The 26329-nt window shown below is 50.9% G+C and overlaps 1 protein-coding gene across 4 annotated transcripts; it reads right to left on the bottom strand.

Annotated features, from left to right (window-relative positions):
- Nucleotides 1-5905: 5905 nt before the first annotated feature.
- ITGA10 (integrin subunit alpha 10) lies at nt 5906-26251 on the bottom strand. 4 transcript variants are annotated; one of them, XM_003944379.4, is made up of 30 exons: nt 24354-26251; nt 22367-22478; nt 22056-22165; nt 21762-21853; nt 21100-21214; nt 19369-19496; nt 18750-18898; nt 17572-17722; nt 17218-17383; nt 17010-17083; nt 16642-16786; nt 16308-16456; nt 15926-16069; nt 15579-15782; nt 14819-14949; nt 13929-14095; nt 13692-13834; nt 13173-13286; nt 12884-12969; nt 12578-12719; nt 12338-12430; nt 12106-12182; nt 11868-11957; nt 11368-11452; nt 11083-11196; nt 10765-10845; nt 10420-10533; nt 8249-8344; nt 7212-7325; nt 5906-6914 (listed from the first exon to the last, which is right to left on the bottom strand). In XM_003944379.4, exons 1-30 carry the CDS (start codon nt 24403-24405, stop codon nt 6849-6851), a joined length of 3504 nt encoding a protein of 1167 aa, XP_003944428.3. In that variant the 5' UTR covers nt 24406-26251; the 3' UTR covers nt 5906-6848. The 4 variants fall into 4 exon arrangements, with proteins under 4 accessions (XP_003944428.3, XP_074246289.1, XP_074246287.1 ...); XM_074390188.1 differs by having other exon boundaries at nt 12338-12427; XM_074390186.1 differs by having other exon boundaries at nt 12338-12719.
- Between the last annotated feature and the right edge of the window lie 78 nt (nt 26252-26329).

Here is a 26329-nt window from a genome sequence, read left to right as displayed (position 1 = left end):
AGCCGAGAACTCAAGAGCTGGGCTCAAAACTCCGCCCCCGTCCCCGCCCTACCCCGCCCCTGCAGAGGCAAAAAGCCCGCAGTCTCAGGCTGCGACAGGGGCTTGGCCTCAAACCTCGCCCTCCGAATCTGAACCCGCCCTGGGATCCGACCTGCTCCGTTCGCAAAGGAGCCGAGTGGGTTCCGGCGGAGATTCTCACGGGCCCGGCCCCGCCCACCCGCGGTTCCCGGCGGGACCTCCGCCCCAAGCCCCGCCCAGCTCCGCCCCGCTCCTCGGAGCGCTGCCGCGGGAGGTGGGCGGGTCCCGGGTGCTCCCGTGGGCTTCGGTGTCACGGACTGTGGCACTCGCCGTTAGTCACTGGCGAAGTTTCCTCTGCCCGCCCCGCCCCTATTCCCCGGCCGAAAACCCAGCCACGAAAGAGTATTTGAAGAGAGCAGCTCGGAAACGGGAGATTGCCGTGCCAGGCCGAGAACTGAGCAGGGGTAACGCGCCGCCCACGGTCACCTGGGGGACAAAACCTCAGGAAAGAGGATCAGGCTCAATTTTATTTTTTCTTTCTTTTTTTCTGAGACAGAATCTCGTCGCTCTGTCGGCCAGGCTGGAGTGCGTGGCGCTATCACAGCTCACGTAACCTCCAACCCGTGGGCTCAGAGGACCCTCTCATCCCAGCCTCCCGAGTAGCTGGGACTACAGGCATGCGCCACCACGCCAGGCGAATTTTTTTTTTCTTTTTTTCTTTTTTTTTTTTGAGAAGGAGTTTGGCTCTTGTTACCCAGGCTGGAGTGCAATGGCGCGATCTCGGCTCACCACAACCTCCGCCTCCTGGGTTCAGACAATTCTCCTGCCTCAGCCTCCTGAGTAGCTGGGATTACAGGCACACGCCACCATGCCCAGCTAATGTTTTGTATTTTTAGTAGAGACGGGGTTTCACCATGTTGACCAGATGGTCTCGATCTCTCGACCTCGTGATCCGCCCGCCTCGGCCTCCCAAAGTGCTGGGATTACAGCACTTCTGATTTCGAAAAAAGCAGAGAGCAAGGCCGGGCGCGGTGGCTCAAGCCTGTAATCCCAGCACTTTGGGAGGCTGAGGCGGGTGGATCACGAGGTCAAGAGATCGAGACCATCCTTGTCAACATGGTGAAACCCCGTCTCTACTAAAAATACAAAAAAAGTTAGCTGGGCATGGTGGCACGTGCCTGTAATCCCAGCTACTCAGGAGGCTGAGGCAGGAGAATTGCCTGAACCCAGGAGGCGGAGGTTGCGGTGAGCCGAGATCCCGCCATTGCACTCTGGGTAACAAGAGCGAAACTCCGTCTCAAAAAAAAAAAAAAAAGCAGAGGGCAAGGAGAGCATTTTTATTTTAAACCTCCCCCACCGCCTCCGTATAGAAACAAAAAATAACCAAACGGAAAACTGTCTTCAGCCTTTCCACTGCCCTTGAACTTCAGGCTCTTGGTAATTCTTGAACAGTCAGTCGCAGCCAACCGGTTTTCCTGTCTCTCTTTTCTCCTCTCCCTGCTGGAGAGAGCCCACTAAAATGCATATGAAAACCTACAGGGTAAAGCCCAAAGCTCTTAGTGATTTACAAGGCTCTTCAGGAGTCACACGCTCTTTTTCAGTCCCATCTCTCATTACTTTCACACAGAAAGCCCCTCAAGCTGTTTCTTTTGTGCTTTTATTTTTATTTTCTGAGACAGAGTCTTACTCCGTCACCTAGACTTAAGTGCAGTGGCGCGATCTCGGCTCACTGCAGCCTCTGCTTTCCCAGTTCAAGCAATTCTCCCTCAGCCTCCTCTGAGTAGCTGGGATTACAGATGTGAGCCATCATGCCCAGCTAATTTTTGTATTTTTAGTAGAGATGGGGTTTCGCCCTGTTGGCCAGACTGGTCTTAAACTCCTGACCTTAAGTGATCCACCCACCTTGGTCTCCCGAAAGTGCTGGGATTACAGGCGTGAGCCACTGTGCCAAACTTGTTTTTTTGTTTTGAGACAGGGTCTCACTGTCACCCAGGCTGGAGTGTGATAGCATGATCATGGCTCACTGCAGTAGCCTTGACTTCTCAGGCTCAAGGTATCCTCCCACTTCAGCCTCCTGAGTAGCTGGGTCTACAGGTGCACATCACCATGCCCAGCTAATTTTTGTATATTTGGTAGAGACGGGGTGTCACCATGTTGACCAGGATGGTCTTGAACTCCTGGCCTCAAGTGATTCTCCTCACCTCAACTCCCAGAACACCAGGCCTCAAACTGCTCTAATTTATAATTCCCTTTGGAGCTGGTGATTAATCCTCCCAAGAATGCCTCCTGTCACGTTTGACCCCTGTGGAGGAAAAGTTAAATATTAAATCTGAACTCAGTTGAATGTGTACACAAACAATGAAGTCCCAGAACAGGTTGTGTGAGCCCCTTGAGGCGTTCATCCAGCGCTGTTTTGGAGAGAAATCTCTATTTCGATCTATTCCTATACATTAGTTATTGAAAAACAATAGACAATTGCAACAAGTTGACCTTTTTGTGTTCCTTGAGCCCAGTTGAGAAGGGCCCTCATGACTGGGCGTCATGCCAATCAACTCATTACAAAAAGACTTAGGTCCTAGACTTCCCAGAAGCTTCATGAGACTGCTTATCTGTGCAGGGATGAGTGGCTGACGCTGGAGTCCCAGCTGTCGCTTTCCAATCTGGTGGTGAATCCTCCATAGTGTGAGTGTAAATATCTTCCCTTCTCCTCTTCCCATTGCAATTTGCTTATTATATCAATCTGTTTATTATATTTTTTGCTTATGATATAATTTACTTATACTAACTTGCTGATTACATCTGTATTGCCATTTATGTGGGATAAAGCTTGTTTACCCTTAAAGGGATTAAGGGATTGTGTCTGTCTTTTCTTCTCCCCTCACGTGTTTCCTGCACAGAACAGTTTTTTAGTTTTTTTTTTTTTTTTTTTTTTTTTGAGACGGAGTTTTGCTCTCCTTACCCAGGCTGGAGTGCAATGGCGCGATCTCGGCTCACCGCAACCTCTGCCTCCTGGGTTCAGGCAATTCTCCTGCCTCAGCCTCCTGAGTAGCTGGGATTACAGGCACGCGCCACCATGCCCTGCTAATTTTTGTATTTTTAGTAGACATGGGGTTTCACCATGTTGACCAGGATGGTCTCGATCTCTTGACCTCGTGATCCACCCGCCTCAGCCTCCCAAAGTGCTGGGATTACAGGCGTGAGCCACCGCGCCCGACCAAAAGTACTCTCTTAAGCATATGGATAAAAAAATCACATGAGGGCGGGCACAGTGGCTCACACCTATAATCCCAGCATGTTGAGAGGTCGAGACGGGAGGATCGCTTAAGGCCAGGAGTTGGAGACCATCCTAGGCAACACAGTGAGACCCCCCCAAAAAAATTTTTTAAATATATATATGTATATATGTGTAAGAATTAGATGAACCAGTCCTCAGGGAAGCCCACCTCCATGTGGGCGCTGACTGAGGTTAAAGAGGAGAAGGAAGTCTGCCACCATAATATAGTCACAGTCCCAGCACTAGAAACAGTGTACTCTGTAAAGGCTGATCAAGTTAGAGCCTGTACGAAGTGCACTGAGGGTCACAAGGGACCCTTTCCTGTCACGAAACAACTTAGCAGGTTAACACAGAATGGTGTTTGTGCCAAACAGGTCACAGAGGCACAGTTCTCAAGGTTAGGCCGCAGAAGCAGAGACTTGGTCTCTAGAAGGCCATTGCTTAAGTGCACGTGTTTCCTCAGGATACTAGAAAAACTCTGGGTGTCTCAAGAGGAGCCTAGAAGATACCTGCCTAAAGAAGTCAAATAGATATGAACTCTACCATTAGAACCTTAAATTCTTCCGCTAATTACCACCTTAGAGGGCTCAAAGAGCTTATTTCAATTGGTTGAGTTTTCTTTTTCTTTTTTTTTTTTTTGACCTCGTGATCTCTTGACCTCGTGATCCACCCGCCTCGGCCTCCCAAAGTGCTGGGATTACAGGCTTGAGCCACCATGCCCAGACTTCAAAGAGCTTATTTCAAAAGGGATGAGGCAGGCCAGAGGCAGTTGCTCACACCTGTAATCCCAGAACTTTGGGAGCCCAAGGCAGGCAGCTCCTGTTCAAGATCAGCCTGGTCAACATGGTGAAACCCTGTCTCTGCTAAAAATCCAAAAATTAGCTGGACATGGTGGTGCACACCTGTAGTCCCAGCTACTCAGGAGGCTGAGGCAGGAGAATCACTTGAACCCTGGAGGCGGAGGGTGCAGTTAGCTGAGATCGCGCCACCATAATCCAGCCTGGGCAAGAGTGAGACTCCATCTCAAAAAGAAAGTGGACAGGGGTCGGGGGATGAGGCATAGGGCAATACCTAGTGGATGAGACAGTAGCACATGGAAGAAACACATCTTCAGGGTCTGGGAGATGGGTCAGAGAAAAGGAACTCCTGGTGCTCCAATGTACTTGCTCCCTTAATCCTACAAGGCATGTCATATCCTTGTCAGGTAGACTCTTCTAAGACATAATAGTTTTATAATAATAGTTACCATTTACTGCGCATTTACTAAATGCTCACTTTTCTTGGATCATCTCACTTTGTCTTCATGACCCTAATAGATTTAAAGATGAGAAAGCCAAGACTTAGAAAAGTGAAGTCTGTCCTAGGTCAAATGGACTTTTTCAGTTGTATACCCTAGATTTAAACCCAAATCTGCCTTCGTTGTTAACCACTGTAATACACAGCCTTTTATTATTATCTGAGCCCCAAGGAAGTTATGACTTGCTGAGGGCCATATAGCTAATAAATGGCAGGCGGATTTCAGTCTAGACCTCTGTGCTTCCCAGACCTTGACACTCTCTGGTCACTTAAGTAGCTGATAATTGCAAGAGGCTAGAACACATCTCCCGAGGGAGAGGCCCAAAAACATTTAAAATACTTCATAACTTTGTCTTCCAGGGACTCTGTAAAGCTCCAGGCAAAACAAGTATCGACCTCTCACCATTACTGAGCAGTCTATATCCCAGGGAACACAAATAGAGCCAACAGTCATTTGACACTGAATTTTATTTGTTCCGACCGTCTGATGTGCTGTCCACCCTGCTGGGAGACAGAGACAATGCCCATGAGGGCGGGCCTCTGCAGAAGGACAGGACAACCAGGATAAACACTGCGGTCAGGCCTCAGAACAGCCTGGGGAGACAGGCTCTGTGGCTGCTAGCCAACCACCCAGTCAAGTCTTCTCTTTTCGCAGCTCCACGTGAGGGTCGATCCTTCAAAGGGCTCTAAGAGCTGCGCTCTTGAGACCAATGACGGACTTCGATATCTCAAGTCTTGATGACAAAGAAATAAATTACCCAGTTGTCTATGAGAATCCAGCTGCCTTTACTGGCCATGACCCAAATGTGGAGTGGGTTGGGGAGGGGTCAGAGATAGAAATTAACTTGGGGATTTCCAGTAAATATCAAGCAAGGGCTGGAAAACTGATTCCACCAGAGAAACCCTGCAAAATATGATCGGAGTTCTGGGGTTGCCCCAGAAACATTTTCCTAGGAGTGATATGTGCTATATGACCAGTGCTGAGCAAGTCAGGGCTTCCTCCCCAGAGCCCCATCCCACCCACGCAGGCTTCTTAATGCAGACCCCACATGTTTAGATCCCATGGGGCTGCTGCTTCTCGACTGCTGGTAAAGCGAAAGCATTTCCCACCGTAAAGCAGCAGTACTCTCTCTTCTGCTTTTTTTTTTTTTTTTTTTAATTGTGCTTTAGGTTCTGGGGTACACGTGCAGATCATGCACGATTGTTGCATAGGTGCATACCTGACAAGGTGGTTTGCTGCCTCCATCCCCCCGTCACGTGGTATTTCTCCCCACATTATCCCTCCCCGCCCCACCCGCTGTCCCTCCCCTAACCCCTCCCTGTGTCCACGTGTTCTAATTGTTCAACACCTGCCTACCAGTCTTTCTGCTTTCCAAGCAGGCCCCAAGGAGGGCTCACGACTAAGACTTGAGAGAAATAGAGAAAAGAAACTGCCTAGGTACCTGGTCCTCTCTGCTATTCCAGCTCCAGCCACCTGAGGGCTCCTGGCTTCAGAAAATCAGGCACCAGGCTCTGGCTTTGCTCCCAGAAGAGGCTGGGAGTCAGAAAGCCCATGCCCAGCGAGCCTGGGCCAGCTCTGTTTCCCCAGCACCTGAGGGCGGGCGAGGGCACCGCAGCTCTCAGGTTTCAGGGGGGATGGCAGTTGCCCGTCTAAAGGCTTCTCTGTTCCTTGGAATTGTACAGAATGTCTCTTGCGGCTTTTCCTCCTCCCGCCTTTTTTCCTGTTGACTCTCCCCATCCGGCTCTATGAGTCACCAGAGTCCCCAGGAAAGCTGCAGATGTTGACTTGACTCCTTTCAAGCCAACAGTCAGCTCCCTCCTGTGGAGCGGGGAGCAGGCAGGGAGGTGAGAGGGTGGCAGAATCGAGGAAGATAAGCCTCAACCTCTCCAAACTGTGAGGGAAGATGCGGGAATCCGAAAGGAGTCAGGGACCCAGGCAGGAAAATCATAGATTCCTGGAGATGGAGATAAAAGGACCCCAAACAAAGGCTCCAGTGTTGGCTATGGAGCCAGGATCATTAGGGGGAGGGACGCAGAGGGCGGGAGCACGGCTGGTTTTGGTGCCAGCTCTTCCTGTCTGAGGTAAGCCTTCATCACCAGCCAGCAGCATCCCTAGGACTCAAAAGTCAACTCGGGCTGCTGGTCTAGGGAGATAGTCCAGAGGCGGCTTCCTGTCCCATCTGAGCCCCCAAACCTCTGCTTTTATGCAAGTCTCTTGAAGAAGCTGCCAGGGAGGACTTTCTAGAGCCTGATTCTACATTCATTGCTCTGACTTCGCATCTCTTTTTTCTTCCTCGGGGATTTTCTTACGGGCAAAGAAGCCAAGCTGTAGAGGAAAAGATAAGTGTCGTCACCAAATGCCTAGACTGGGAACCTTGCCAGTAGCTCTCAGACTTATCTGAGGTCTTCACTTTTGTTCCGCTTCCAAAAATGGAACTCAAATTTATTTTATTTGGCTTAGTTTAATTTAACCAACATTTGTGGGGTCCAGTGAAGGAGATCTGGGCATGACATCCACAGTCTGCTGAGCGGCCCAGCACAAATTCTGTTCTCTCTGCTGTAATCAAGGATCTCTCAGCATATGGGCACCATGTTCCCCACTCCCCACTAAAGCAGTGCTTACCTTCCACAGGCAGAAGACGAGGAGGGCAAGCAGGAGCAACCCTCCCAGGATGCTGCCTATGAGGATCCACAGGGAGATGAGGAGAGGCTGGGTCTGAACCACCTCCAGGAGGCTCTGTAAGGGGAGAAGAGTTGTTTTCTTTCTTTCTTTTTTTTTTTTTTTTGAGACGGAGTTTCGCTCTTGTTACCCAGGCTGGAGTGCAATGGCGCGATCTCGGCTCACCGCAACCTCCGCCTCCTGGGTTCAGGCAATTCTCCTGCCTCAGCCTCCTGAGTAGCTGGGACTACAGGCACGTGCCACCACGCCCAGCTAATTTTTTGTATTTTTAGTAGAGACGGAGTTTCACCATGTTGACCAGGATGGTCTCGATCTCTTGACCTCGTGATCCACCCGCCTCGGCCTCCCAAAGTGCTGGGATTACAGGCTTGAGCCACCGCGCCCGGCGAGAAGAGTTGTTTTCTACATGCACCCTGTAACCCAGCCTGTCTCACCCCACATTATAGCAAAGCCAGCCCCCAAATAGAATAAATGACCTCCTTCTACTTAAAGGAAAGAAACAGGCAGGCATGGAGGCAGTGGAACACTAGGATCCTAATTTCTCACTTCTTTTTTTTTTTTTTTTTTTTTTTTGAGATGAAGTTTTGCTCTTATTACTCAGGCTGGAGTGCAATGGCGCGATCTCGGCTCACTGCAACCTCCGCCTCCTGGGTTCAGGCAATTCTCCTGCCTCAGCCTCCTGAGTAGCTGGGCTTACAGGCACGCGCCGCCATGCCCAGCTAATTTTTTTGTGTGTTTTTAGTAGAGACGGGGTTTCACTATGTTGACCAGGATGGTCTCAATCTCTTGACCTCGTGTGGCCTCCCAAAGTGCTGGGATTACAGGCTTGAGCCACCGCGCCCGGCCTCTAATTTCTCACTTCTTACTCAACAACTGCTATCTGATGGAGATATCTTCCTTCTAGAAAAGCCCACGGGTGCCCCTCCCCCATACCCATCATCCTTATTTTCACAGCTCTCAAACTTGGTCTCTAGCCCCACCTCACTCCAGCGGGAAGCTTCCGTTAGCTGTAGAACACTGCCCTGCTCAGTTCCCAGCTGGAAGGTGCTGACCACCGTCAGGGACTTGAACTTGGCCTGTGGAATAAGCGGATGGGAAGACATTTAAAGCGAGCCATCATCAGGTGATGTCCTTCTTTGGAATCCCAAGAGCAAAGCTGAGGCCAGAAGGCACAATTCCCAGGGCTCTCATGACCAGGAGAAAAGGTTGGAGACCAATGGGAAGAGACGGAAAACCCCCGGTTACATCTGCCGCTGTTGTTTGTTTTCTGAGGACAGTCAACACCTCTGCTGCTTACTTTACCTGAAATGCATTCTATTCCTTTCCTTCGGCTGGTCTCGACCCTTCCCTTAGATTGAAGTTCAGATGTCATCCCCTCTGGATTTAGGGAAATCACTTCTCCTAACCCCCACCAGTCCTGGTGTTGACTTGTCTTTCACCCCTGAACCCTAAGATCCTCCAGGCTAAAGGCAGGCTGTGCCTTACTAACCTTTGTGCCCTCTGTCCCTAGGAGATAGCACAGTGCCAAGTGTGCAGTGGTTTCTTAATAAATCTTTGTTGAAAGCGTGACTAGTTTAATGAAAAAAAGATACCAAAGAAGGACAAACAGACTTGGAGAAGGGTGGTTTACCAGACTTGACTTCCCTAAAACACATGACGACATCCCGGGGGTCTTGTGTTATTTGAGGTAGATATGGGAAAGAAAGCACAACATCAACCCTCGTGCCAAGCAGCCATCATAAGTAAGATGCCATTTCCCTGCTCAGGAACTCACACTGACTCCTCACTGCCTGTCACATTGAGCTCAGTCTCTCCCGGGCTTCAGAGGCCTTTCATCATCTAGATGCCTCTCACCTACGCAATCTCACTTCCCACCACTTCCCAATACAAACCCTGCATGTTCTGTCAATTATTCGTTCATTTAGCAAAAATATATTAAGCACCTACAATGAGTTAGGCATGGGGCTGAATGTTGGGGATATTCTCCTCTGTCAACCTAATACAGGAACTTTGACATAATAGGCACTTGACTGATGATGATGATGTTTTTTTTTGTTTTGTTTTTTTTTTTTGAGACAGAGTTTCACTCTTGTTACCCAGGCTGGAGTGCAATGGCGCGATCTCGGCTCACTGCAACCTCCGCCTCCTGGGCTCAGGCAATTCTCCTGCCTCAGCCTCCTGAGTAGCTGGGATTACAGGCTCGTGCCACCATGCCCAGCTAATTTTTTGTATCTTTAGTAGAGACGGGGTTTCACCATGTTGACCAGGATGGTCTCGATCTCTTGACCTCGTGATCCAGCGGCCTCAGCCTCCCAAAGTGCTGGGATTACAGGCTTGAGCCACCGCGCCCGGCTTTTTTTTTTTTTTTTTTTTTTTTGAGACGGAGTTTCGCTCTCGTTACCCAGGCTGGAGTGCAATGGCGCGATCTCGGCTCACCGCAACCTCCGCCTCCTGGGTTCAGGCAATTCTCCTGCCTCAGCCTCCTGAGTAGCTGGGATGACAGGCACGCGCCACCATGCCCAGCCAATTTTTTGTATTTTTTAGTAGAGACGGGGTTTCACCATGTTGACCAGGATGGTCTCGATCTCTTGACCTCGTGATCCAGCGGCCTCGGCCTCCCAAAGTGCTGGGATTACAGGCTTGAGCCACCGCGCCCGGCCGTGATATTTTTTTTTTTAATAAAGACGGGGTTTCACCATGTTGCTCAGGCTGATCTTGAACTCCCGACCTCGGGTGATTCGCCCGCCTTGGCCTCCAGAGTGCTTGGATTACAGGTGTGAGCCACCATGCCCGGCCCACTGGATTGATTATTAACTGATTAAATTTAGATATCCTGTAAATGTCGATACAGCACTAAGGAATGGTAAGTGGAGTAAATAACAAGGCAAACAACTAGCTTCCCTGGAGCAGTCACCGTATGTCCAGCTCATTATGCATTTATTCTTTATAACAACCACATGAAGTCAATATTACTTCCCATTTTAGAGATTAGGGAAAAGAGGCTTAGAGAGATGAAATAACTTGCTCAGGGTCAAATAGCTAGTAAGAGGCAAATGTGAAACTTGAGCATGGATCTGTCCATCTCCAAAACCTATGCTAAAATTCCAGATAAGAGCGGAAGTGGGGAGTAGTTGAAAAGGAAAAGGCTTACTCTTCGGAAGAATTCATTGTGAACCAGCCTCAACAGTCCAACAGAGACCTCAGTCCCCTTTGCCAGCTGCCCAAGGTGGCACCTCACCACCTGACACTGAGTATTGCTCCCATTCTAACAGAAGAAAGAGACAGATCAGGACTCTGGGGTGGAAAGATCCCCTTCCCCCACCTCCAGTTCACACAACCTTGTCCCAAGGCACCTGACTCCATTTTCATTCCCACTGCAGATCAGGACCCTGGGGTGGAAAGAGCCCTTCGTCCCCACTCCAGTTCCCACCCCCTTGCCCCAAGGCACCCGACTCCACTTGCATTCCCACTTTGGACACCCCCTTGTGACCCCTACCAGTCTGTTTGTGAGTTGAAGCTCCTCTGGATGCACAGCGGGGCCTGGAGGCTCAGTCAGGTTTTGCACTACGCAGCTTGCCTAGAGGAAGAGCCTCCTGATGGGGGGCGGCTAGCCACTCAAGGCTGAGCAGGAACACATCCACACTCTCTTTTTCTCCCTCCCAAATCAGCCACATACGTTAAAAAGAAAGGCCCCCCACAGAGAGCGGAGCCCCAAGAGCAGTGGCCCAACAGATAGGGAGCTGGCGTGGTGTCCAGCTTCAGCGAGTCCACCAACTCAAGGTGGCAGGATTCCACGCACTCCAACCAGACTCACATTGTTAGTGATGACTTGAGACAGGGATAGAAAGTAATTGCCCCCATGGGCCACAGCTGGAAGGAGGGCTGAGACGATGAGGCCACCGAGCACATAGCAGCCTAGATTCTGAACCTGAGAGGAAGGTTGGGAACGGGAGGAAGTGGGAGACGGAAGGTCCTTCCTCATCTGTTCCCCTTCACCCTAGACACCATTAAAACCCAAGGGAGACTCTTCCCATCCTGCTCCCACAAGCCATTGTTCCCCCACTGACCCCTCATGCCAAGAACCCCTCCAGCTTCTCACCCTGAGAGTGGTTTTGAATTCTGGGCCAGGACCCACCGGGAGGGTCCCATATGGGTAAACCTCATAGCGGTGCAGGGTAGACTCACTGTGTGAACACCAGGTCAGGAAGTGCATGGTCACGGCCATGACCCAGACACAGGGGCATGTGAGCAGCGCACAGACACGGATTCAGAGGAGGCGGGGCCGGCACATGGATAAAGAGATGGAGGGACATGGAGAAGACAGAAGCAGAACGTGACACAGACAACGCAAGCTTTGTGGTTACATCCCCACATCTCCTCATCCCAGCCCTGGTGCCCGAGGCCCGGCCAGACCCTCCACCTAGCAAAGCAAGCTGCTTAAAAGGGAAGGTTCAGCATGGCCTGGATTGAGGGCAAAAAGACTGAGCAGCCACAAGGGCCTGGGTTTCTGGAGACACTGAGACACGTGGAAGGGGAGGGAAGAAGCATGAGGGTGTGAGTCTGAGGTCAGAACTGGTCCCAGCTGGAAGCCGGGCATACCTAGAGAACAGGAGCTGAGGCTCATATTGGACGTAGGCCGAGGTCTGAGCTGTGTTGTCTTGAAGGGTCGTATTTCTCTCCAGGCTGTCACTGCAGGGTCAGGGAGGAGAGGCTCACATCTCAACCCCTCCTCTGCTGGAAGACCCCCTTCTCTGCTAATGGAGGAATCAGTGCTGTTCCTCCCTAAGCCTCGAGACTCAGCAGGAGAGGGCTGGAAGGAAGTTCCCTTCATTCTCACCTGCTGGCAGTCAGCTTCATGAAGATCTGGCTCAGAAGAGAGGAGCAGCTAAACTCAAACTCTAGCAGAAAGGTCACCTAGGGGCAGGGGACATGGGATAATGGTAGAGTCTTCCTCATGGCCCAACGACAGAGGGTTGGGAACCTTTGGGTGCCTCCTTCCCTGAAGTCCCAGGACCCTCAGATCCCAGCCCCTGCTCTCCTAGAATCTAGGAGGCGACACCCCAACTCACCTTGGCTCCAGTCTGGAAGACAGGATGCCCCACACTGCAGAGCCGGGCGTGAGCAGAAGGGGCTGCACATTCCACCTTCACTGCGCTGTCCTTCTGAGGGCAGGGGAATGGAGACGGGGCTGCAACTGCTGTCCTACCCACAGCCTCTAAACGCTGAGCTGGCTCTAAAACGCCTCGCAGCCGAGGCCAATACCCCAATCTTCTTTCTCCTCCTTTCTCCCCCCCTCCCTCCAAGAGCACCTGCGGCGTGAGACTGGCCAGGTGGAGGTTTCCAGAGAAGACGAGACTCAGGCTAGTATTGTAAGCATTTTCCTTCCTGTTCTCCAGAGTCGCGGCTGCCAGCACTTTCCGCCGGCCACCTCGAACCACAAATGGAGCCCTCCTGGGAGTGGCGAATGAGGGAGACACCAGGAGTTGAAGGGGCAGCGTGCTGGAAGTCTCACTTTTGTGGTCGTGGATAAGAAACAACCCCCTGCCCCCAGCTCCTGTCGGGTCCCTTCCAGTCTGTCTCAGGTCACCCGGGTGTGCCCAGCATGCCCATCCAACCTGGAGCCCCTGATGTCCATATTCATTTGAAGCACCAGGTCTGTGACACATTCATTGTCGGGGCCACAATCCTTTGAGAAGGGGACCTGGAAGAAAGGGAAGGGGCTAAGGGCTGAGAGGAAAGAAGGGGGAGAGGAACAGCATGGGGGGAAGTGAAAAGACAAAAGTGAGGACATGTTGACTAGAGGAGCCCGGGTCAGATTCCACCATGGCCTCATGTCCTCTCCCTCCCTTGTCTCTTGAAGGAGGGGAGCGTTGGGACCAGGAGGCGGGGCATGGCACTGCTGACCAGCTTTTGTATGGAGGTGGGTGAGCCCTCATCCAGCACAGGCCCTGGCTTTGTGGTGTTGTCCAAGGCAAAGGTCACAGTCAAGGCCACTGGCCTGAGGTAATCTGATGTATCCTGAAGGAAAAGAGCCACAGAGCCAAGGGTAATGTGAGAATTGCAGTGATCATTCATGAAGCATTTTTTGTGTGTGCTGGGCACGGTCCTAAGATCTTATCTGTATTACCAGGTTTAATTTTAGTATAACTCCTATGATATAGTTATTGTCATTATCACCCCAGTGATAGGATGCAGTGTGGGGCATCCTTTGCAGACAAGAAAACTGAGGGTGGGACTTGCCAGATTTCACAGGTGGTAAATGGCAGCGCTAGATTCAAACCCAGATCAGCCCTGCCTCGAGTCCGAATCATCTCCTTTTCCCGGCTTTGGCTTCCTTGCTGATCCAGCTGAAATTCCTCCTCCGACCCAGCCTTCTCCTCATGCTCAGGCCCTGATGCAAAGCAGTTCCTGCGCTCCCCTTACCAGCACGTGGAAGTGTAGCTGCTCACAGGTGACATTCCCCACACTGAGCCGGAGCCTCCGAGCGGACAGCCTCTGGCCAGAGCCATCGAATGCTGCACGTGCCCCCGCTGTCCATTCATCCAGTGACGCTGTGAACCTCACGTCTGAATGAAGGAGGCCAGAGTGAGGGTGGAAGGGGGTCCAGTGAGGAAGCAGGCAAGGGGTTGAGAGTTGCCTGCGATGCATTTAGTCACTCACGGAATCGGCGATCCCAGCGACCGGGAGTACGGGAGGTCACTTGGAAGCAAAGGGCTGCAGTCACGCAGACTGCCTCCTGGCCTCGCCGCCTGCAGTCACGCTGAACCACACTGATGGCCTCTGGGGTCACCTCCAGCGATGGGGCCAGGTGGACAATGGGTCGGGAGCTGGGAACAGTGTGGAAAAGAAATTCTAGCTGTAGGAGATGAGCCCTCTGAGAAGTGGAAGCCCCGTGTTTGCTTCCCCATAGTCAAAACAAAGGAGGAGGAGCTGGAAGCACACGTCACCCGCCCCCAAACCCTCGGACAGAAGTAAGATAATAGATTCGTGTCACTGATTCTTTTTTTTTTTTTTTTTTTTTTTTGAGATGGAGTCTCACTCTGTGGCCCAAGCTGGAGTGCAGTGGGGCGATCTCACCTCGCTGCAACCTCCACCTCCTAGGTTCAAGTGATTCTCCTGCCTCGGCCCCTCAAGTAGCTGGGATTACAGGCACCCACCACCAGGCCCAGCTAATTTTTTGTATTTTTAGCAGAGATGGGGTTTCACCATGTTGGCCAAGCTGGTCTTGAACTCCTGGCCTCAAATGATCCTCCTACCTCGGCCTCCCAAAGTGCTGGAGTTACAGGTGTGAGCCACTGCACATGGCTCTGGATTCACTTCAATAAGTGCTTATGTTCTAGGCACTGTGTTAAAGCCATTATCTGGATTATCTGATTTAATCCTCGCAATAAACCTATAAGGTAGGTACTATTACCGTCGTTTTATAAAGTAGGAATGGAGACAAGGAGTAAGTTGATGAACAAACCCCAATCTCAATCTGTGACTTTAAGGCCCTTGCCTTTAACATATATGCTATGCTGTCCGCTGCTACCTGAGCTGGGACCCCTCACCTGAGCAGGATGGCTGCCCCCTGGGCACCCACAGCCACATCAACCAGATCGTCTCCATCCAGATCTAGCCGGCCATCCACACTTCGGCCAAAGTAGCTGAGGGCGTGTGGTATGGAGGCAGCAGCAATCCTCTGAGAGGAAGAGAGAGGAGACTGAGGCAGGGACTCATACACCTGGTCTCGCAGGCCTCCTGCCTCAAGCTCGCTCTTGCTCTCTCTCTCTCTCTTGCTCTCTCTCTCTCTCTCTTCCTTTCCTTTCTCCTTTCCATTCCTTTCTTTGAGACTGAGTTTCATTCTTGTTGCCCAGGCCGGAGTGCAATGGGATGATCTCAGCTCACCGCAACCTCCACCTCCCAGGTTCAAGTGATTCTCCTGCCTCAGCCTCCAGAGTAGCTGGGATTACAGGCAGGCGCCACCACGCCTGGCTAGTTTTTTTGTATTTTCAGCAGAGGCGGGGTTTCTTCATGTCGGACAGGCTGATCTTGCCCGCCTCGGCCTCCCAAAGTGCTGGGATTACAGGCGTGAGCCACCGCGCCCGGCCATGCCTTGCTCTTTATAATCCTCCTATCAGGCATGGGAGTAAGAGAAACTGGCCCGCGTTCATTCTTGATTAGCAGCCTGTACCCTACCCCGCTGTCTTACGTTTTTGCCTAATAAGAGCACTTGATCTGTTTGGGTCTCAAGCCAAGGGGACAAGCAAAGAGCATCCCTCCCCTCCCTTTCCTACAACCATGCCTCCGCTTTATTTGGGTACTCCTGACCTGGGCAGGCTGGGGCCTGACTCCACTCTGGGTCCCATGGTACAGGTACAGTGCTCCCTGGTGTCCATCTTCCAGAGGCGCCCCCACAGCTACATCAGCAAAACCATCTTGGTTGAGATCGGGAAGAGCCCCCATGGCAAAGCCAAACCGAGCATCCTGGGGGGGATCCGACTGAAGTGTTCCTTGGAGGGTCAGCAAGGTCTGCTGGTGGGGGAGAGAAGATAGATGATGCTAATCTGGCAGCCCCAACCTCTCAGCAAAGCCTCAAATGTCTGTGGCTTTTCTCTTTTTCTCCCTCCATCCCTACAGTGGAAGTTCAGGGTTGAGGCGGTCCCAGCAAGTCTTACCTGGCCCACCAGATACACATAAACACGTCCTGTTTCCTTGTTCTGGGGTCCCAGGAACATGGGGGCAGCCACAAGTAAGACATCAGTTGTTCCATCCCTATCTGTATCCAACGGGCAGAGCTCACTGCCAAAGTATGAACCAATCTGGGGAAGGGTGGGTGATCACGACCCCAGAGAAAAGGGAAGGTGATTGTAGACAAGCGGACTCAGTGGGAAGCACTCACCAGCCTGCCAGTCTGCTCCTTCCATCCCTGACAAGACTCTGCCAACCGGAATTCCGCACAGACTTTGCAGGCCTCTCTCTTACCCACTTCGCACTCCTCCCCAACAGCCCGGAAGTCCCTGGGAATCCAAAGGTCCCACCCTTCCTTGGATGCCCTACCTGCTCCCCCTGGAGGCTCTGGGCGACCCTCACAGCCCCATCTTTCTTAAGCTGGAAGGCGATGACTTTTCCTCGATGTCTAAATCGAGGAGCCCCCGAGAGAAAGAGGCGGCGTCCACCCGGCAAAAGCAGGGAAGAAACAGAGTAACCTGGAAGTGGGCAAAGTGACAGAGGTAAAGGAAAGGAGATGGGATCCAGAGTAGGGGGTTTCCCTAAAGGCACAGGAGGAGTCAATGAGAAAATGCATGAGTTAAGAGGGAGTATTTCATAACCCCCACTAGGGATGTATTCCCTCCCCTACCCTGCAAGTCCTCTGCAACTCTCTGCTACTCACCCAGGTAGGCTGCATGGTTCTGCAATGCAGGGGGGAACTCGTCCTCCAGGGCCATTCGCGGGGGGAAAAGGCGGTGACCTCCTTCAAGCCATAGCACAGAGCCCCCCCAGTCATAGGCCCCCACCATCCCAAAGAGAATCCCGTCCTGTGGGACACGAGCAGATGGGGTCACAGAGAAGACAGTGGGGAATCAAGAAGAAAAAACGTTCCGGGAGTGAAAAGATCACTGAGGGTCTGTTGGGCTCAGTAGGAAAGGCATGGGAAGGTCAGCACGGAGGCCGGTGAAAGGGGGGATCTGGAGGGCCCTGCTGTTGACGTTATCTGAATCAGAGAACGGGAGAAGTCACGAGTGGGTCAGTCTGTCCAACCTCGAGCCGATGAGTGGAGAAACCAATCTGGGACATCTCCAGCCCAAAGGAGCTTTCATTTTCTGCATGGGACCCTTGGTGGTGAGAAAATATTGAGACAGTATCAGGGGAAGACAGCTCCCCCTTTGACCTACTGAACTCACTCCAGAGCCCCACCTACACTCCAAAGCTCCTCCCATCCTATCCATTTCTCCAGAGTAATCCTTGCCTTCGAGGCCAAAAATCCGATCTCCTAGCGCATCCACAATGTCAGTCAGAGCAGCCTCGTCTGTGACATTGAAGAAGAATCGCTCGTCTGGATCACTGGCAATAGTTCTAATTTCTCTCAGGAAAGAGCTGGGATCTCGCTGGCGCCGGAGGTAGTGACCAAGGACCTGAAAGGTCGTGAGATCAAGGAATGAGGCATGCGAGTTGGTACAGAACACAGTCAATGACACGAAGTGGCTGAAGTCTGGGAAGTAGTTAATGCCCTTGTTTTCTTCAAGTTCCCAGTCCTTGGACAGTTCACAAGACACTGCCCTCCTCCACCTCCAGCCCTTCCAGATCCAGGGTCAATTCTCACTGCAATCCCATAGCGTGTCACTCTTCCAGCCTCACAGGCCTTTAGTGCTGCAGGAAGCTCCTCTCCATCGTGGGACTCTCCATCAGTGACAACCACCAGCAGCCTGGCAGCCTCGGGTCGGCCCCCATGGGACTGACTGAACCCTTCTGTGCTGAGAAGAGAGAGAAAGGAGTGAGGTGTGATCAGATGTATGCTAACACACACACACACACACACACACACACACACACACACACTATTTTATTTATTTTTATTTTTTTTTTGAGATGGAGTTTCGCTCTTGTTACCCAGGCTGGAGTGCAATGGCGCGATCTCGGCTCACCGCAACCTCCGCCTCCTGGGCTCAGGCAATTCTCCTGCCTCAGCCTCCTGAGTAGCTGGGATTACAGGCACGTGCCACCATGCCCAGCTACTTTTTTGTATTTTTAGTAGAGACGGGGTTTCACCATGTTGACCAGGATGGTCTCGATCTCTTGACCTCGTGATCCACCCGCCTCGGCCTCCCAAAGTGCTGGGATTACAGGCTTGAGCCACCGCGCCCGGCAGACACACGATTAAACATCAGCAGTTCACTGAGGTCAGGCATCTTGCCTTCTTGGCCATTTCCTGAGTATCTAAGATGGAAACGGGCATGTAGCGACAGCTCAAATGTTTGAATGTCATAGAACATACAGAGTAGCTTATCAGTGCAAATAGGTACAACATTCATACACTCAGATTCATTCCACAAATATTGCACTTGAGAGGACAAATATTAAGGAAATACAGAACAGAAGAGAATGCTCCGGGCAGGGACGCCTCCCAGAGATGAGTTGTTTTGTTTTGCTTCGGTTTTACCACGGAGCCCCTAGAGATGAGTTTTGGATCATGTTGGGAACAGGGGCTGGGACATCAGCAGTGGACAACCTGAGGGCCAGGATCATTGTTGGAGTGGAGGGATAGAAAGAGAATTCTGTCTGTGAAATATGGAGACACAGACATAGACCCTTTGCAGAAATGCAGCGAGAGGGAGTGCACATGACAACCTACTTCGCCTTCCTCTGGGCCCCATTCACGTACATACAAAAAGATAAGCATGCAAGGCACCTTGGGATATACACACTGCACTCCAAACGCGCCTTAACTCTTCTAAGCCTTCATTGCTTTAGCCTCCCGCGCCCTGCTTCCCAGTGCCTCACCAGGCCACCATGATTGCTTGGGCAGTCTTTGTTTCTCGCCCCTCCCGCCGACTGAGGTTCCTCGCCGCTCTCACCACTTCTTCCTTGGTTCGGAAATCTCCCAGGGACCACTCATGGACAGGGCTCTCCCCATACTGTACCAGTCCCACCTGGGAATAAAGTGCGTTCAAATGCAATGTTGTATATGGGATGCGGGGAGAGGAGGAGGAAGAAAGTACGTAAGAGAGGAGAGATGAACACCTGGATACTGCCGAAGACACCACCTACATTCATCTCTCTGTCTCTCCCCTTCCAAGCCCATCCATATTGCCGTTTGCTCTTTCTCTAGGAGATGAGGTCTCACTCTTTCACCCGGGCGGGAGTGCAGCTGTGTGATCAAAGCTTACTGCAGCCTCAGACTCATGGGCTCCAGTGATCTCTTGCCTCAGCCTCCCAAGTAGTTGGGCTGTAGGTACATGCCACCATGCCTGGCTAATTTTTTTTTCGTATTTTTAGAGATGAGGTCTCACTATACTTCCCAGGCTAGTCTTGAACGCCTGGCCTCAAGGGATCCTCCCACCTCTACCTCTTGAGTAGCTGGCACAAGCAACTGCACCCAGCTCATATTGCCTTCTCTTACCTGTATCTGTTCCGGGTCAATAAACAGTTTCCCTACCAGTCTTCGCAGGAAGGTCTGAACTTCAGACCAGGGGTAGATACTGTTGGAGCCATCCAAGACGATGACCACATCCATGTATGTTGGGCAGCCTAGAAGGAAGGATATGTGATGGGAAACAGAGGGAGAAGACACTGAGCTGGGGCAACAAGGGAAAGAGGTCCCAGGATAACACATTCAATTTTAGACATTTATAAGGCACTTCTTACATGCAGAGAAGGTAGTGTGCCAGGCTCTGTGTAAGTGTAGAAATTAACAAAAGACTACTTTAGTAATTTTTAGTACTTGTAAGTGTATATATATAAATGTATATATATGTGTGTGTATCTATGTATATATAGGTCTATAAACACACACATATACCCATTTATATACATAAATATAATTTACGTATTAAATGTTTTTTTTTTTTTTTTTTGAGATGGAGTCTCGCTCTTGTTACCCAGGCTGGAGTGCAATGGCGCGATCTCGGCTCACCGCAACCTCCACCTCCTGGGTTCAGGCAATTCTCCTGCCTCAGCCTCCTGAGTAGCTGGGACTATAGGTGCACACCACCATGCCCAGCTGATTTTTGTATTTTTAGTAGAGACGGGGTTTCACCATGTTGACCAGGATGGTCTCGATCTCTTGACCTCGTGATCCACCCACCTCGGCCTCCCAAAGTGCTGGGATTATAGGCGTGAGCCACCGCGCCCGGCCATAAAATGGTCTAAAAAACAAGAAGGAATTAAAAGCTAGGTAGGAACACAGCATGACTCTGTACTGTGAGGGAATGAAAGCGGATTGGTTCTGATGGTGGGGAGTGAAACGCGGTAGCAACTAAGAAGATAATGAAGACTGAAAATGTTTAAGGAGAAGAGAATATAGGGAAAAGCATTTGGGTAGAGAACATTTGGTTTGTTTTTGAGACAGAGTCTCACTCTGTTGCCCAAACCAGAGTGCAGTGCCATAATCATGGCTCACTGCAGCCTTGACCCCCTGGGCTCAAATGATCCTTCCTCCCGAGTAGCTGGGACTGCAGGCATTTACCACCATGCCCAGCTAATTTTTTTATTTTTTATTTTTGTAGAGATGGGGGTCTCTCTATGTTGACCAGGCTGGTCTCAAACTCCAGACCTCAAGCAATACTCCTGCCTTGGCCTCTCAAAATGTTGGGATTATAGGCACGAGCTACTGCACCAGGCCAGATCATAGACTCCTGATAAGGAGTCTGAATTATTATTGTTGTTATTATTATTGAGACGGAGTCTCACTTACTCTGTCACCCAGGCTAGAGTGCAGTGGTGCGATCTCAGCTTACTGCAACCTCCACCTCCTGGGTTGAAGCGAGATTCTCCTGCCTCAGCCTCCCGGGTATCTGGCATGTACCACCATGCCCGCCTAATTTTTTTTTTTTTTTTTTTTGTAGAGATGGGGTTTCACCATGTTGGCCAGGCTGGTCTCGAACTCCTGACCTCAAGTGATCTGCCCACCTTGGCCCCCGAAAGTGCTGGGATTACAGGTGTGAGCCACCACACCTGGCCAGGAGTCTGAGTTCTAATCTGTTAGGAAACATGGAGCTTTTGCAAGCACATTAGGTAGCAATGAGGCTAGCCATGCAGACCCTCTGCCAGGCATCATACCCCTTTGCCCATCTTTTTCCCTCCCAGTATCCCCTTCCAGGAACTAAGTCCTCAGGCCCTTCCTCTGGCTCACGTTGGGCAGTGGGTGCCAGGCTTCCCTGGGGCCGGAATGAAGCATCCACATGGGCACATATCCCAGAACTGAAGACAGAGCTGCCACAAGCACGAGACCAGAGAGGGGCACAGGCCTGGGGATGGGGGAAATAGTTACTCCCAGGCTTGGGAGGGCATCCTCAGAACATGCTCCCAGTCGAAGGAGGCATGAAGACCACTCCCTGACATTACCTACCTTGCTTTCTAGGGTTTTTAACTTCTCTTTTTTTTTTTTTTTGAGACGGAGTTTCGCTCTTGTTACCCAGGCTGGAGTGCAATGGCGCGATCTCAGCTCACCGCAACCTCCGCCTCCTGGGTTCAAGCAATTCTCCTGCCTCGGCCTCCCTAGCAGCTGGGACTACAGGTGTGCGCCACCATGCCCAGCTAATTTTTGTATTTTTAGTAGAGACGGGGTTTCACCATGTTGACCAGGATGGTCTCGATCTCTTGACCTCGAGATCCACCCGCCTCGGCCTCCCAAAGTGCTGGGATTACAGGCATGAGCCACCGCGCCTGGCCGGGTTTTTAACTTCTTGACCTCCCCTCCCCTCGCCGCTACAGACCATGTTCCCTTACCACACTGCTCTTTTTTCTGCTAGGGACCTTCAGAGAGACACTGCCACCACCCTTTCCCTAGCTCACCATGAATCCCCCATCACCGTCTGTCTCTAACAGAGACATCCCCAGGTGCATATTCACAGCAGGATGAGATGAATTTCCCAGTTGATAGTCACCTGGTTGGAAGGAGAAAATGAGATCCTGGGGTCATAGATGGGGCAATTGAATTCATGTGATTTTGGAGAATAAGCAGGGATTGGTATTAGATTGGGGACAGGGAGTATGTGAATTTTAGGGGTGAAGAAGCTGAGGTATGGGGGTTGAAGCTTGTAGGGTATCAAGGTCAGGGGTTAGGAGGAGAAGGATCAGGCATCTTACCTAAGTGGCCCTTGGCACATGGGGCATTGTGAGCCCCCCCTACAGGGCAGCGATAAACGTCCCCCCTCCGATCGCCTGAAGGCCCATCCCAGGGGGCGCCCACCAGCATCCTGGGAGGAGGATGTGAATATAAGCATAGGGCAAACATGACCTTTGACATAGGCCAAAGGGAAGGAAAGAGCATGGGGGTGGCAAGTATAGAGCCCCAGCCACTTTCAAAAGGCCAGATGAGTTTGCGTCCCATCTATCCTGCCTCCCCTTTTGAGCACTCCTGCAGTCCCAATCCCATGGCACTCTGGTTTCTTCCTCACCATCGCTGTCCACCCCCAACGTGTTGTAAGACGCTATAGCCAAATTCCGCTTCTGGAGGCCCTGGGAATAGGCGTGGGTGACGTCCATCCAGGTTAAAGGGGGAGCAGAGACCTGTGGGACGAGGATCATAAGGTTAGCATGAGCTAGTGAATGACTAGAGGCACATCCAGAGAGAAGCCGTGAGGGAATGTCTTAATCTCAATCCGTCTGCCTGCTTTTTCACTCATCAGCTTTTCTGGCCTCTCTCAGAGTCATGTACTCAGAGCGCCAGGCAAAGATGATCCCCTTCCTGTGTTTGGGTCCAGATGCCTAACGCGTGGCCCTCTGCCATGCTGATGTACGGCTGTATTTCCATTCCCACCCCTGAAATTTCATTCACAGACATGTCTGAAAAGGTCAAGTTACTTGTTTCCACATCATTCCTCCCACACACTCTCCTCCACGAACTGTGAGGTCAAAAGAGGGAGAGGGCCTTTCTGTAGCGCCAGAACGACCATTGCTTCCAATTCTCCCCAAATGAAAGGAAGCTAAGGAGCAGTGCATGCCTGGCTCTCTCCTTCTCTCTTCCGGACTCCCCGTGTCATTGACACACTCTCACTGTCTTTCTCCAATGTCTAGGTATCCCTGGTTGATTTCAGCCTCGGAAATCTCAGTAGCAATTACCTGGGTGGGGCCACCCGCCTGCCCACACACACAGTTTGCCATCCATCCTTGCCAAGGGTCCCATCACCCCAATGTTTCCCACGACCTGCTTCCTTTTGAACTCATCTACTCTGCCCACTACCTCCATGGGTTCTTCAGCCTTCAGCCCACTCTAAAGGTGCCCCCTCCTGGCCAATCTTCCTTTGACCCCAATGCCTTTAAAATCAGAGCTGGTATTTTAGGAAACAACGATTACAGGGCACTGCCAAGGGAACATTCCAGGCCTCTTGTCCTTCCCATGGTTCTTTCCCCAACTATGTTTTGCTCTGTACTTCTAAGCAACCCCCTCTCAGGCTACCGCTAACCCCCACCCCCTACACCATGACCAATGGCTATAGCTTTATCCCAAACCATGCTCATTTGCAGAAAGGTGTTTTGTATGTGAGCAGTTTTGTATCCAAAAAACTGGCAGGGCTATATGAAACTGCAGTTTATTGGTTAGATGAACCCAGAGTTCTGACCACATAGTTAGTCAGTTATGCCTCAGGCCCCAGGGACCACCAAGGGTAAGGAGAAGTTAGGGAGGGGATAACAGGAATCAGACTAGCCACGTGGACGGTCACATCTCATTTCTTTTTCATCTTCTTGCTCCCACAGGGCTTAGGATGAAAATTTTGTATATTTAGATACAAATCTTGGCCAGGCACGGTGGCTCATGCCTGTAATCCCTGTACTTTGGGTGGCTGAGGTGGGTGGATTGCTTGAGTCCAGGAGTTAAAGACCAGCCTGGACAACATGGCAAAACTCGATCTCTAAAAAAAAAAATTAGCCAGGCATGGTGATACATGCCTACAGTCCCAGCTACTCGGGAGGCCAAGGTGGGAGGATCACCTCAGCCTGGGGGGTTGAGGCTAGAGTGAGTTACAATCATGCCACTGCACTCCAGCTTGGGTGACAGAGTGAGACCCTGTCTCAAATAACAACAACAACAAAAACTGGGCATGGTGGCGTGTACCTCGTAGTCCTCACTACCGAGCCACCGCATTCCAGCCCAGGCAACAAAGTCAGACCCTCTCTTTAAAAAAAAATAAAAAAAAAAGTATTATTATTATTAAATACGAATCTTACATTAGGTTCTAGGCAGCTTTAGCCCCTGCCAGTCCCAATATTGAAACAGTCATACGTGAGGGCATAAACATGCACAAGCAGACGGACAGACATACGGGAAACGCAGGACCAGTGTTTGCTTCCTAACCTAAATTCCAAAGAATTTTAATCGCCCCAATTCCAAACAATCTATGTATCTTCCATTCCCACCAGAAACCGAGAAGTTAACTCCCTCACCTGTCAGGAGCATCAGGGGCAACAACAGGTGAGTGACGCGGGGGAGCTCCATGCGTGATCGTTGCGTCCGGTCTGAGAAGTTCTCCGGCCTGTTGGCCCCTCTCTTTTTCTGTTTTTACTTTCCCTCCCATCCTGCCCCCTCCCACTGGCAGCTAAAAATAAAGTTGAAAGGAATGGGAGGAGTGATGGTGGGGAACTGTGGGGAGCCCCAGACCAAGGAGAGGACTGAGCGATCTTCGTCTATTTCTCCGCCTTGGTACTGCCCCCTGCAGGCCTCATCTCTACATCCAAAGAGAACATATATTTTTTGGCCCATTTCGGCCATTTCTTCTTTTCTACCCTTTATTGTTGCCAGGTTAATAATGCTTTCCTCAAATTTGGAACAGGAGTGGGAATTACTTTTTTTTTTAATAAGAAAAAATCTTAAACTTTTGTCTAAAAGTTTTAGACGATTTTTTTTTTTTTAGATGGAATCTCGCTCTGTAGCCCAGCTGGAGTGCAGTGGCCTGATCTCAGATCACTGCAACCTCTACCTCCTGGGTTCAAGTGATTCTCCTGTCTCAGCCTCGAGTAGCTGGGATTACAGGTATTCACTACTACACCTAGCTAATTTTTGTATTTTTAGTAGAGACGGGGTTTTACAGTGTTAGTCAGGATGGTCTTGAACTCTTGACCTCGTGATCTGCCCGCCTCGGCCTCCCAAAGTGCTGGGATTACAGGCGTGAGCCACTGCACCTGGCTAGAGAAATTATTTATATTGAGAATAGAGACAGGGTTTCACCATGTTGCCCAGGCTGGTCTTGGAACTCCTGAACTGAAGGAATCCTTCTGCCTCAGCCTCCCAAAGTGAGCCACTGTACCCGGCTGGGAGACAGGGAATAGATTCTTTTTTAAGGCAGAGTCTCACTCTGTCACCCAGGCTGGAGTGCGGTGGTACAGTCTTGGCTAACTGCAACCTCTGTCTCCCGGGTTCAAGCATTTCTCATACCTCAGCCTCCCAGGTAGCTGGGACTACAGGCACATGCCACCATGCCTGGCTAACTTTTGTATTTTTAGTCGAGGTGCGGTTTTACCATGTTGGCCAGGCTGGTCTCGAACTCCTGACCTTAAGTGATCCAACCGTCTCAGCCTCCCAAAGCACTGGGATTACCAGCATGAGCCACCACTCCTGGCCGACAGATTCTTTTCACTTCCTGACCTTATTATCTCAACCTGTAATATGGAAAATCAAAGAGCTGACAGCAGTGATATCATTTCCCTGCCCACCTAGGGGAGTCCCAACATGTGAAGACACAGCTCCAAATTCTTCCCAGCCCCACTCCACTTGATTCTGTTCTTGGCTCTTAGCCTATGCTGACATGTGGCATTCTACTTCGTAAAGGAACTGTATCTGAATTGGTATGAGATGTGTTTTGCGGAGCCAGGATAATAACTTTAGTACTAGACCATCCCTCTGCTACCCCAACTCCTCAACTAGGTTATAGACTTCTTTTTTTTTTTTTTTGAGACAGAGTGTCACTCTTGTTACCCAGGCTGGAGTGCAATGGCGCGATCTCGGCTCACCGCAACCTCCGCCTCCCGGGTTCAGGCAATTCTCCTGCCTCAGCCTCCTGAGTAGCTGGGATTACAGGCACGCACCACCACGCCCAGCTAATTTTTTGTATTTTTTTTTTGTCTTAGTAGAGACGGGGTTTCACCATGTTGACCAGGATGGTCTCGATCTCTCGACCTCGTGATCCACCCGCCTCGGCCTCCCAAAGTGCTGGGATTACAGGCTTAAGCCACCGCGCCCGGCCTGGTTATAGACTTCTTAAAGGCGTGGAGCTTCTTAGATTTTTGGATGCCCTTTACTTCGTATTTTGCTTTGCATTACTGTAGGCGCTCAATAAAAGTAATGTGGGTGATGTTAGTGACTAATCCCATGAAAAACCCAAACCACAGTGACAGAAATAGGGGCCTCAAATGACCAAAAAATG

This window comes from Saimiri boliviensis, chromosome 19, assembly GCF_048565385.1.
Source record: "Saimiri boliviensis isolate mSaiBol1 chromosome 19, mSaiBol1.pri, whole genome shotgun sequence".
NCBI classification, from domain to species: domain Eukaryota; kingdom Metazoa; phylum Chordata; class Mammalia; order Primates; family Cebidae; genus Saimiri; species Saimiri boliviensis.
Note: the sequence above shows the minus strand (reverse complement) of the source record. Positions and strands in the feature narration are given on the sequence as shown.